At 35.8% G+C, this 13,801-nt stretch overlaps 1 protein-coding gene across 10 annotated transcripts in view; it reads right to left on the bottom strand.

Moving 5' to 3' along the window:
- The window catches only part of ASB5 (ankyrin repeat and SOCS box containing 5), a 40,459-nt gene that overhangs the window by 16,992 nt on the left and 9,666 nt on the right, over window positions 1–13,801 (bottom strand). Inside the window, exon 1 of one of the 10 annotated variants that reach the window (XM_027741568.2) lies at window positions 10,402–10,612. The exons of the other annotated variants lie outside the window; for them this stretch is intronic. Coding sequence (XP_027597369.1) covers window positions 10,402–10,597 — 196 coding nt within the window. The 5' untranslated portion in view covers window positions 10,598–10,612. Of the gene's footprint in view, window positions 1–10,401; window positions 10,613–13,801 lie in introns of those variants that run through there. 10 annotated transcript variants of the gene reach the window in all.

The raw sequence follows: 13,801 nt of genomic DNA, 5'->3' as shown, positions 1-13,801 counted from the left end.
GCACTCTTTACAGAACAGAAGCAGGTGGGCTACTGCTATTCTCACAAGAGAGAACACAACTGCACTCTCACAAATGTTATGCAGCTTTCAGACACCTGTTTTCCTCAAGTTTTATTTACCTCAATGAACCAGACTATCTCACAGACTGAAATAAACACTTCAACATTTTTTTTACAGGAGTTTTTGGGTGATGTTGTCAGCTGAGACTGAAGCTGGGTCCTTCTACAGGAGTGGCACAAACCTGGAAGTTGTTCATACAACTTGCTTTCCACAGATATTCCAGCCTCCGTTCTCTCTTACTAGTCTCAGAGGTGTGGCTTGCAGGAGCAAGGAAACCAGCAGGTACACAGACAGCTGCCATGGCTTCAAAGAGGAAAACCCCCAAGGGGTTCAGCATAACCTGCTCACTCTTGTCCAGAAAACTGCATAGGAACCAATAGAGTTAGACCACCCCCAAAATCTTCTACCTTCAAAGCATGGGTTATAGGAAGAATATATGTATTCCATAGACCTTTGCCACTCAGTAAGTTACTTTGAATACTTTGGAGGACATCAAAATGCAATGTATTTTCATGCTTTGAAGTAGACAAAGTTATCCAGTTATCCAGGTAAGGACTCTAGAACTTTTCACTAAATTCTGCTAGGTACAACCATTCATCCTCCAGGCAATAATCATTAAAAAGTCCTATTAAAACAGTTCATAAATACAAGTTAGAAAAAAAAAGAAAGTGAAAGCTATAACAGCATCAGAAATCAACTGGAATTGTATTAAAAATATACTTGAGATATTAATATAAAGAGTGGATTAACATACAGTTAAACCTATGCAGTAAGACTGCAGAGTTTGCAATTTCACTTCTGACATCACATTACTATGTGATCTTCCTCAAGTCAACCATCCATGCACTGGACTACATTAGCTACAAAATAAAAATCAGTATCCCTCAACTTCATAAGATAATAAAACTATCAACATTTGAAACTACCTGGGTCTAGTCCTCAGATTCTGTTCTTTAGATTTTTCTCTATAGAAGACATTCAAACACTTTCAAAATCTGCCAGAAAACCTATAACAGAAGTCTAAGTAGGTGTCCAAGCATGTAAAAAATACAGTTGACCATTATTTTACCTGAGTTGGCAAACAACCAATTAGGAACAGTATTTAGATTACAGTTACTCATGGAAGCAATGCAGCTACCTGCAAAAAAGTAGCCAGGGGAAGGGGCAGACACTACAGTCTATGAGTAAGGAAACTGGAGGATTTTACTGATGAGTTTGGAATTATAACCAAATTTAGCATACAGGCTTTAAATAAGCCACTATGTTACATTTCACTAACAGTTAGTTCTGTTCGACTTTTACAACGCAGGGGAAGAACTGTTAAAGAAAACCTTCAAAATCTTTTTTATCCAAATTTTTATGAAAAGAACCATCAGTACAGTTTCAACATTTCCATGTCAGCAAATAGGTTTGAGTTTAAAGGGGCAGCAGTTCTTAACAGGTGGGAATGAGAGTGGAAAGAAATTTTTGTTCCTCGCTTTCAGCAGGCAGCTCATTCTATTTTCAAGACTATAAAGATGCAATTGTGGTAACACACAAAAAATGTGTTAATAAAACCAATAATACCCAAAACCTCCCACACCTTTCAACATATGATGTAGCCCAATGCAATATAGTCCAAAATCCTATAGAGTTATAGATAATATCTATCCTATAGATAGATAGTCCAATCTATCTTAGGAAAAATTGGACAGAAATGCACTATTTTCAAATGTCACAAATCAGCATTTTATGTGCAACTCTCTCAAGCTAGCCAAGTGATGAGCCACCTTGCTTCCCAAACTGTTCTGTACTTTCAGGTTCACTCTATTTTTATGACCAGGATTATTATGGGGTCACAGTGACTGCATGGAACGTGCCACACTAAATTCTGGAACAGGACTAGAAAGTGACTCTTCCTGCAGATGTGATCCACAGACTACGACCATGAAGGGGAAATGACAGACAGGCTCCCTGTGGTGCAGTGCCAGCACCCCAAGAGTGGCCTGCCATTTGACATTGCCAGAAATGAACCAGAAGAGAGCTTGGACATTCCTCCCTGTAGGAGAAGCCAAGATGAAACATTTTTTAGAAAGAATTACAGAACTGTGGTTACTGACAAAAACAGCATCCTACAAGGCCACAACTCGCCACTGTTACACTCTGCAGTGCTGGCTCAATGCCAAAGAACTTATAATGCACCATAAAAGTACAGTGATAAAGTTCTAACAGCAGAACAGGGAAACGACTGGAACAACTTCTTTTTTTTTTTTTTTTAAACAGATTCTTGCATCAAGCCATATTTCATGGTAAGTACAGTGTTGGTATGTCATTAGCAGTCAACCAGAAGCTTAGGCACTATTCTGGTGTCACCAACCAGTCCTGTGTTCTCCACATCTTGACAAATACAGCATAGCTATATCATAACAGATATATAGATAATACTTTAATGGTCATTAGTTGCTTATGCATAAAATGACATTTCTTTATGCCACTATAAGCACTAAAATAGTCTACTACATACTCTTAATACAATATCATCACCGTCTCTTAGCTGGAAATCTAAATTATTATTATTAAGGTAGCAACAAGCATGGATGGCTAGTAATTTTCCTACCTCTTCCCATGAGATTTTTATAGTTTTTACACCTCATATCCTTGGATGCTGGAAATCATAACTGAAGACTGAAAAAAAGATTTAAACTTTTGATATTATAAAGGCTTTACCTGGGGCCTCCCAGAATTCAAATACAGAACAATGATACATTTATTGGCTTGTGGATTCGCAATGTGTACCTGCCAGACTCTTCATGCAGACAGGCAGGGGTAAGATAGCATATTTGCTAATATGTAAACTAAACCAAATCACAGCAATCATGTGGATGAACCCAAGCAAATCAGTCATAAAGCAGGCCCGAGCTTCAGATATTGACAGAGAAAAAAGACACAGTATGAAAGCAGTAGTGATCATGGGAGCAGTACAGGGCATTCCAGAGTGAATTTTCAGGTAATTACGGTAAACCAACAGCCACAGAGACCATATTTATTGCCAGAAAGACTCTAGACATGGCAAAGAGTAACATCCACTAGTGCAACAGATGCAGCATGCCACAGTGGATTTATGACCACCCAGCCAGCATTGCTGCAGTCACTAACAGAGCTCAGTACTTAGGCATGCAATGCAATTCCCCCCAAGCCATTATCATCTAACCCTGGCAGAAGTTCACTCACTTCTTGTCTGCATTGCAAATGTTTGAGAACATCCCCTACAAGAGAGGAATGTGAATAGCAGAACCCTGGCCATAAGAAGCCTCTGGTTGAAGGAACATCACCTTCAGGGAGTTATGCTATTTTGGTCTTCCCCTATTGCCTTATGCTCCGCCACCGCAAAAAAGACCACTGCAGATGGTATGTCTTGTACTGCAGTTTTCTACAGCTTTTCTTTAACACCAGTTATTTTTTAGAGCCTTGCAGACAGATTGCTCCAGGATTACCTTTGTCTTATTGCTATTCACCTTTAAAACCCCAGGTTTTAAGCTACACCAGAGTTCATAATGTTTCATTTTGTACTTATTTGAATTAATGAGCTTATTATTCATTTCATCCAGAAAAATAAAGAAATCAATTGATGAAGGAGATTTCCATATGAGTTGAGTGTACACATCAAGCAAGCCCACAGAACCTAGGCTGGTGACAAGTTAAGGTCCATCTTCAGAAAAATGACATTTTAAGGAGTCACACCTGAATGAAACTGACCATAAAATACAGCTCATGGACCTTGAGTAGATCCTGACAAACATACAAGAGTAAAAAAATCCACAAAGGAACCCACATGACAGGTTATCCATTTCTTTCAGGGAGGCACGCATGCAAACAGGCAAATATATTCACTAAAAGTTTTCTGTAGCCTCTTAAAGAAATCTTTAAGGTGAGAGATGTAAAAAATGTAAAATTTGAATGTAAGTGTAAAATGCTTGTTTTTTGTTGCTGCAAATATATCACAGTTCTGGCCATGCCAGTCTAGTTGCATCATATAACTCTCAGCAAAATCTCTTTAAGGTAGATTATGTTCTTCAGAAAAGAATGGTTCTGGTATTTTGCTGATATGTGGTGTGATTTGCTTCACTCTAAGCAAGTGTCTTACTAGATTTATTTTGAAGTATGACTCGTCTTTGGCAGTCATTTGTCATACTCGGTAAAGTTATTTAGCATACAAGAGAAGGTGATGAGCTCCATCAAAAAAACCCCTTCCATCTAAACTTTCAAAAAGAATATTCATGCTACCTTAAGCATTTTTACACCATTAGCTTACGTGCTGTATATGAAAAACAAATGCTAAATGTGGTGCCTTACACCAAGTGGTATGGTGAATAGGTATGCCATACAATATTCCTATCATTGCTAAATGAATCTCTATTGTATCCAGGAAGCTAGTAGAGGTCTTATATGGCTTTTATTAATAGAACTGTGATCTCTGTGGAATGCAAGTTGAGAAAATGCCTCATGCCTATCTTCCCTACCTAACAACTGTTGCTGAGTGACATTATCAATTGCAACTTGTTAGAGTAAAATAAACACAAAAATTGCTCTAATCATTCACTACAGTTCAAAACATAATCAAGCTTTCCAAATAGTGGATCTCTAACAGTGAAACACAGCATTATTTCCTATTAATGAGCTGTATTTAATGGACCAGTTTCTTGTGTCCATCCAAGAAGCGCTCAGTGTACAAGAGAAGGAAACAGAAGGCTCTATAGTATTTAGCAGTCTCATGATCCTGAAAGAAGATGGGGACTCAGTTCTGAAATACCATAACCCTATGGATGTCTTAATTTAGTATAACTAGGAATAACTAGTGTACTGAGCTTTCCTACCATGCCTGGCCAAGGCAGATATAACAAAGATGGGTAGCTTAGAACTTGCTATGTTCATTCAAGAGTAGACTTTTTTTAAGCCTGGAAGATATCAGGGCATATTAAGCTTCCAGTTCTGCAAAAACAGTATCATATATTTTGAGAAGCTATACTCAAATACTATAAACAGAATTTCTACATTCAGATAACTTTCAAAAATGACTTTAAAATGATATAGTTATGCATAAAGTGAAATTCTATGAAATTTTTTGTGGAGCTGATATAATTAAAAATAGGATATTAAAGAAAAATTATACATTGTCAGAACTACTTAGCTTGTGCAGACCCCAAGTATCTGTACATGTACATGACAAGTTTTTTGTTCTTTAAGCTATATTAACCTCTGTAAAATGATTTTTTTCATAAAAAGGTTCCTCTTTATCACCTTCTGCTTCTAGCTAAACACATTTTGACAGTTACTGACTAACAGGTTTAATTTTGATAAAAGAGACACTTTTTGCCTTATAAAAAAGTCTATGAATGGGAACTATGTCTCATTTTATAACGTTATCTGTAGTAACAAAGTATGGACTCTTCCATACAAACCAAGATCTTACCAGTATTTGTCAGCAGAGTTTATATCTTACAGACTCAAAACACCTGACAATGAATTAGTTCTTTAGATTTGATACACACACTTTGAAATCATTTCATACCATAGCACTACTACCTCATCCTAAATCAACTGAACTATAAAACTCATCTGAAGCTCCAACCCAGTGCTCATATATACAGAGCACTTTCAGTATACGACCAGCTAGTTGGTACAGTAGGAAGAGTCTAAAAGTCACTTTTGATCCTCCAGTTTGTATCCAGCAACAGCTGTACAAAAGGCTGAGTTATTAACTCTTCACAGGTCTGGAAATACTGTGAGAGAAGAAATGCTACTGTGCAGATCAGTATCATGGCAGATAGCCTGCTGAGGAGCTAAATATACCCAAAGTTAATTTGCAAGTTAGTTTATTTTTGTATATGTTTGTAGGGCACAGAATTTTAAAATGGAACTAACATACATCTGCTATGATTTTTTCCATTAAGAAAGTAATTAATAAAATGTTTACTTTTGCAAAATTTTTAGTGCAATGAATATGTAAATGTTCAGTTCAACACAATAAAAAAAGAAACACTAGGCACCATAACCTATTTACAACACTGCTCTAGTACTTGATTGCAAAGCATTTGGCTCTAAACAACTAATCAGTCCCTTTCAAATCAATGGGGCAAGTGTATATGAGTGTTTACAAAATTAGTGCCAAAGTTAAAAATAACCCTGCGAAAGGGACCTTTATAATAGAATAGATCCCTTTTTCATTTAATTCTTTTATGGTAGTAATACCACTGACTTCACTGAAAAAAAAAATTTTGATAGCTTATTGGACATGGGTCTTTAATTTACTTTAAGCAAATGTAAAAGACTGCACAGTTTGGTCCTACATTTGGTGCTATTCAGGTTTTTATTATTGTGAATTCCAGAATACTGTATTTATTTTTATCCAATCAGTAGATGACACTAAACTGTAAATGCTGCAACTGCTCAGAGGGAAACAATTCAAAACGGACAAGTAAAATGGAGAAATCGTCTGATACCAAGAGAGCATGAAGTTAGCTGAAGACCAGTACAAAGTATTATTCTTAGAGAGGAAAAAGCAAATGCACAGTACAGTGATGCTGTTGTAACATATGGTTTATAGGCTACAGATTCTATCCATAATACTTTACTGAAGAGGGGGCAGCATCATTCCAGGAGGTATTACATAGGGTATCATATACATGGTACGTGACAAAACTGTTCCACTTCTATACAACTAATAGTTCCCCTGGTTATGCTAATAAAATCTCAGTTGGAGCACTCTGTTTAACACGAGGAATTAGACATCAGTAAAGATGTCTGTGAACTGTATATGAACTGGCACAACTCCAAAGGAGAGCAACTGCAGTAACTCCAGGACTTCGAAAAAAAGACTTAGGAGAACAGACTAAGTTAAATCTTTCTTTATTCTAGAAAAGACAAAAATGGTAAAAGTAGGAAGATGCATGATAGTAGTCTTTAAATTGATTACATCTCATACATGAAGAAAAACAAATACATTTTAAGCATTTAGTTTGCAGGAATAAAGATTTAGGTAGGTCTTGGGGGAAGTAGGAAGCAGTCCAGTGAGGAGAACAGTAAAAACTGTAACTGGTTGCATAAGGACGCTGCAGAAATCACTATTAGTAAGCATTTTAAAAACAAATGAGTCAAACATCTTCCAGATAGGTCATGTATATTTGATCCTGGAGCCTCTAAAGGTACCTTTCAGCTGTACACGAGAAAAGTTTTACTCAGACATCATTTCCATAAACAAATTAATGTTATTTATAATTAGTAGAGCTTTTATATGCACTTTTTGGCCTTAGCTGATGCTGATGTTGAACACTGATCTAGTATCCTATATTTCAATGCCCCATAAGCAATATAATAACTTTTAATTAATTAATATGGCACTAACCAGCTGTTCACATACACGTGAGATCCAAAGAATAGATTCAATTAGAATAGATTGTTGACTATTGAAACTAGAGAGAAAATATTCCTGAAACATTAAAGAACAAAGTATGACCTGTTTCACTACTAATATGTAGCAACAAGACCACAGTAGGCAGATGACACATGTAAAGCTGCCTCCTTGTATTTAATAAAGAACAAGCCACAAAACAAAGCAAATCAGGCATGCAATGTGTGATCCCTGGGCCTCAAAACCTGAAACGACCCATATAACATCAGTTTGATGAAAGGAGTTCCACCAAAACGTACTGCTCATTAGCTAAAACGCCCTCATAATACAGGCTTCATAAAAGAAAGGCTTATTTTAACTTAAGAGCTCAATCTAGCAAGTATGAAATAATGCCTGTGCCTAGTAACACATTATTTCCAAAGGCTCTTTTTGTCTTTAAAATCATGGCACTCTGCCCTAGACAAGCATTATAGTAGCAAAAAGTATTTTTTTACTATTACAGGCAAACTGAAAATACCAGCACTAACAGAAATTTGAGAGTATATAATCAGGTTAAAACTAGAAAATGAAAAGTAACATTTCCTCTAATTTGAATTACTTATTGAAACACTATAAACTTCAATTAGCTAATGATAGATTATGGGCTAATTTTCTATTTTGGTGTTTTGTTTTTTTTTTTTCTGCCAAGGCTTCTCTGCTGCTTAAGAAAAAACAGAATGGGGTCACTAATTAGAAGGATATTCAGTATTTAATTTTATCATGCAATATTTCAAGCTGTATCTTAATGTTACTTACTGTACATCCTTCAGATATTACTTTTAACAGGATATTTTTTACATGGTATCGTATAAACTCTACTGAGGTATCTCTGTATTTCACAAATACCAACAAACCAAATCCCACAACAAGGTGTGAGTTGAGACAGTAGTATAGAACAAAAGTATAGAAAAGACAAGATATAATAGTAATTTGAGGAGACTTATTTGCATCCCAAAGAGCAAGGACTGGTCCTGTTAATATCAACAAATGGATGAAGAGCAGATTATGAAACATTAGCTGAACATGTGCTTCAAACTGCGACAAATCCAGAATCAAATACTGCAAGCTGGGCAGTGAAAAATGAAGACACACAGGTGTCAAACTTTAAAAAGTAGAGTTTAAGCACAAAATAGTTGCACTAACTATTTTCTTTTAATGAACCAAGCAGAAAACCAGAAACTCTTGGATTTTTGAGCCTTTAAATCAATATAAACCTCTGCTACCTGACTAAAACAGTAACCTGAGTGATAGATTTTCATCTTTTGCATGAACCAGCTACTATAATGCTTATTAATACATTTATTTAGGGATAATAGATTGGACATTTGACAAATGAACAAATTAGACTCCTGGGTTCAGCAACAGGTAACATTGTAGAGACCATTTTACTCTCCAACATGATGCATATTATTCCTTTCCCTCTAGTTTTTCCCAAGTCTTTTTCCTTCCTTACCCAGATTCTGTGTCAGTCTTCCCATAATAAGCTGCCTTAGAGCTAGCCAGCAGTTTCTGGCAAAAAAATCTTGATTTCAAGTGAGGCCTTCCCCATCCTCTGCAAGTATTTCCGCCTGGGTTCTTCCCATCTTACTGTAGTGAATTTACACATATACACACCCCCCCTCCCACACACATATATCTGCACATATACACACACAAATACACATGCATAATAGTTCAATTGGTGTTTTTAACACACTCAGATATAAAACCCCTGCGTTTCAGAGCTTGTGCAGAAACATGATATAAATCCCTATTGAGTAAATCTTCTGCAAAGTAAGCTAATTCCTGCTTTAGGATTTAAGCCTCTCTGTCTGGTTTGCAAATCTTAACACACCCACAAAATGCCTAGCTTTTGTCCCAACATCAAAGACTGAAAACATCAGGTTTGAAACTGTTTCTGGCTCATTTCTATAGCTTCTCTTCTACATCTAACTCGGGTTGTTTCTTCATGTTCATGGTACCTAGAGATGAGTGGTAAAGGTGGTTAAGAGGCAAGATAAGTCTTACTGTTCCATTGCCTAACTCAAACTCGATGTCATCCCAGAATACAAGGAACAGCAATAAAGATGAGCGAGCTAGCAGGTATCCCAAGCTGAGCAAAACCAGGGCTCAGTCATGCACCAAGATTCCACAATTCAGAAGAGAGACTGTTCTGCGACCCACTAGAAGAACTGAATGAAAATGGCTCATTACAGATGAGCTTGGGGCAACAGTAGTGCCCAGCAGTGCTAAAGTTCTGCTTGAGCAAACAGAAGAAGGAATTTTCACAAGAGCTTTCAACCCAGAAAAATTTGAAGGGTTCCCATACAGATGCCCAAAACCTGACCCTGCTGAAGAGTTACTAGGCTTCCTGATATGTGCCAAGACACTAACTTATTCAAAGTATAGAAGCACCATATCTTCTCAAATAAATTGCTGTAAGAAAATTTTACCTTAATCAAGAAATAATTCTCAGAAATATTTGGACTAGTTTCACTAAAGGGGTGCAAAACAATCATATGCCAAGCATGGAAAATTTCAACCACGCATGGTAAGCTGGGGAACCTGAAGAGCAATTGGGAAAATAGTCTTAGATTGGGAAGCATTTGGCAATCTTATTTATATACAGCCATCTTAAGTATAGGCCTCTCTCCTAACAGGACATTGGCTGTGATACCTCAGTTTCACTCTGAACTTAATATTACCCTAAAAATAAAAAATAAAAAAAAAAATAAAAAAGCTTAAATAATCTAACAATATAATTTTTGTTCTACAAAACATAGCAAGAACGACAGAAAAAACCCCACTCATACATATATATGACAAACTGAATATAAAATGAGGCTAGCAGATAAGTAATTACCTGAAAAAAACCCCCAACACAGTAACAACAGAATTCCCAAACAGTAGTGATAAGATAGTAAGTACAAATATACCTTGTCCTTGAGGAACTCCATAAAATTCAGCAGCTATCCTTGCTGCTTCCTTACGGTTTCCTTTCACAATGTAGAAATGGCTAAGTATAGCAAGGCTGATCTTCACAAAAAGTTTAAAACAAAAAAGTGAAAGTATAGTAAAGTAGACATTGGATAACTGCTGTGCAAAAGGGCGACTTTCTTCTATGACAGTCATTGCTGCAGCAAAATCTCTCTCAGTGTTTGGGTCAGGCTCTCAAATGTGTTGATAAGATCATATGGCTCCAGCCATGCACTCCTGGGAACAACTGGTCCCGAGGAAAGAAAATATCAGCTGGTCATGATGCCTGCTGCTCAAAATATGACGATTATTTATACTGTACATAGTATTGAGTTCACTACCGCTACTGCTAGCCTGGTGATATTCAAGTGGGATAGCAAGTACCAAGATCCTGGATGTACTTATTCCACTTAAAAGGTCTATTGCATTCCAAATTCTGCATTTCTTATTCATTTATTTACCCTATTAATACATTTCAAAATACACCTTCAAAAGTTTCATTTTTAAAACCTGCAACTTCAGGTACTAAACCAGGTAATCAGTTTTTTGCTAAAATATGTTCTCCTGTTGCTTAAGTACAATTGCTTTTTTGTGATACTTCAATTTTATGTTACACTAACATTTTTTTCTTATAAAACTAGAACCACATCAGTAAATACTTGAAATACACATTAAACAGATTAATATCTTCCAGCTTTGACAGTTTCTTATTATTTTGTTCAGGCTGAATGAAAGCATCCAGTATACATAGATTTTAGCCTTATACAAAAAACAGTATTCAGAGCAGATGATATGAATCAAACATCTAGATATTTTTATGTATAATACCTTGGAGCATCTAAAATTAAATTAATTAAAATGCAGTGGTAAATACACAACATGGAAAATGTCTAATATTTATGATACACATTTCATTGTGCTGCATCATATTATTTTAAACCTATGACATGACAGATTTTATTTCTTGGCCAGTTTTAGAGACGGGAATCTAGATTCCTCAGATTTTTTAAGAATTCATTTGCTTATATACCATAAAGTTATTACTCACAGATATCGGCAGTCATGCACAAGTTGTTCCATTAGTGTGAATAGTTGCTGAGTTAATTGCTGAGTTGCAACATGATACAAACCGAGGAGCTGAATATCAGAACTAGATGCCTAAGTGAACTATAGTCCTAAAGTAAAGAATCCTGGCAGCACAAGAAAGGGTCCTGTTCTAAATTTTTATATTTCCTTTTAAATAAAAGAAACAGTGTCTTGAATTATATATATTACCCATAGTAATCCTAAATTTTTCTGTTCTATCCTAAATTTTTCTATTCTCTTGTTTGGTGGTCAGAAAAAAATATTTTAGAATGCTGGCAACTGTCCATCAGGAACAAAGAGTATGATCCAAATGTCACTGCATCCACAGATCCCCCTGACTTCAACGAACAGCATAGCAGATATTAAGGATATAATACAAATTCGTATTCTTGAAAGAAAAGTGGAAAAAATGAGACATTACATCATATAACTCTAGCAGTAATTTATTAGAGTAAGAAACTGTAATGTTTTCTGGCAAATACATTAAAAAAACCCTATATAAATAAAGAAAAGACAATGATAAAGGGAAATGTGCTCAGAAATAAATATCAAGATTTATAACAGACAGGAACTGAATTGTAGTTACTTTGAGAGAAACAGGCATTCAATATTTTTCTTTTAAAAAAATTAATCTACTTAAAAGTCAATCATAACTAGAAAAGGCAATTAAAAAGCAGTTTATATATGCAATTTTTTACTAAATTTCATTTATAGGCATTTTCTCATCCAGATAGAAAAGAAACTGTTTTCCTCATACCATTATTAGAAACGGGAATGAGTACTTAAAATGCCAAATGAAAATCCTTGTTTATATTTGGCACATTGTTATCTGACACTGAATTGAGGTGTCATGTTTTCCACAAGGATAAAAGGCATTATGTTCTGAGCTACCACTGCCAATTTCCGTTTCAATCATTAATAGAAATGGTATTTTCCCTAGTAACACACTCAGTATTGGAATTTCTTACTTCTTCCATATTTTTACTACTATTATTATGCTTATCTTGATCAGTCCACAGAATTCCCCAGGAATTTTAAGTACCTGTTTTAAAAATTTACCATACAGAATAAGAAAAAAACATAAAACCCATTATGTTATGGTAAGCTTTTTTCTTCCTTACGGTGTTTTTCGTGACTCTTTTTTCTTGACTTCATATTGTGCCATCTAGTACCTGTGCTTTCCCATCTGGACTTCTCCCACGTTTTGTTAACTAACAAAACAGTCTTTCTTTGTAGGGGCAAAAATCCAAAATAATAATTACTATAAATAACAGTTGGAGTTAACAGGAGTGTTCAGAGTTCATCTTCCCCTTATAATACTGTTTCCTGCTTCTTATAAAAACAGTAGGTAAATCGCTGAAAATAAACTTCCCAGGTTTTAGGTAGTTTCCTTCAGGTTGAATTTTTCTGTAAAGGTTCAAAAAAAATAAGTTTTAAAAAATCTTCAAAAATAAGGCTGCGTATGCATTTAATATTTCGTAAGTGATGCTTCAAATAATCTGACAGATCTGTAAAACTGCTTTTAGGAACAAAATGAAAATTGACCAGGAGGGTTATTCCTGTATCAAGGCTCATCTTCTGTCCTTTCAAAAATTTCCTTCCTCAGTGCTAAACTACATGAAGATGAAAGAAATCCTGAGTTTTGAGAATTTCAGTTCACACATAGTTATCAGAACCTGGTAAAATTACTCTCATAATATTTCCTTTTTTTTAGAGCTCTGTAACTCTTATGTGCCAGCTTAACTGGAAACTCTCTCAACTGCACAGGACAACCAAGTCTATTCTAATTTCAGGCTACTAAAGTGCTACAGAAATTACCATTACAGCTTGCTGGCAAACTGTGCTGTGAGGCACCCAGTCATGAAAACTGAGCAACTGTTCAGATGTTAACGCCCACACGGCATTTTGGAAGAACCAGCAATGTGAATACTGAGACCTGAACACAAAATAGCTGCGAGCAAGCCCATGCAGACTGGGAAAGCCAGGAACAGAAAGCTACAGCTGCTGCAACAGAAATCATAAAGTAGAAGCATAGGTAAATAAACAGAGGATCTGACAGGTAATGTGATGCCATGAAGAATTTTCTATTGCACAGCAACATGAAGTGACTGGAGTTGGGTCTTGAAGCACTGCAGAATAATGAAAACTTCCAAATGGAAACGCACCACCAATATGTAACAAATATACAACATTATAAAAATATCAAAGAGTTTGAAAAGAGCAATGGCTTAATCTGGATGTTGACATTTCCCATATAGTTTTGACTTTTGGGAA

Source organism: Pipra filicauda, unplaced genomic scaffold (assembly GCF_003945595.2).
Source record: "Pipra filicauda isolate LSUMZ 115617 unplaced genomic scaffold, ASM394559v2 scaffold67_size6003252_pilon, whole genome shotgun sequence".
NCBI lineage: Eukaryota > Metazoa > Chordata > Aves > Passeriformes > Pipridae > Pipra > Pipra filicauda.
Note: the sequence above shows the minus strand (reverse complement) of the source record. Positions and strands in the feature narration are given on the sequence as shown.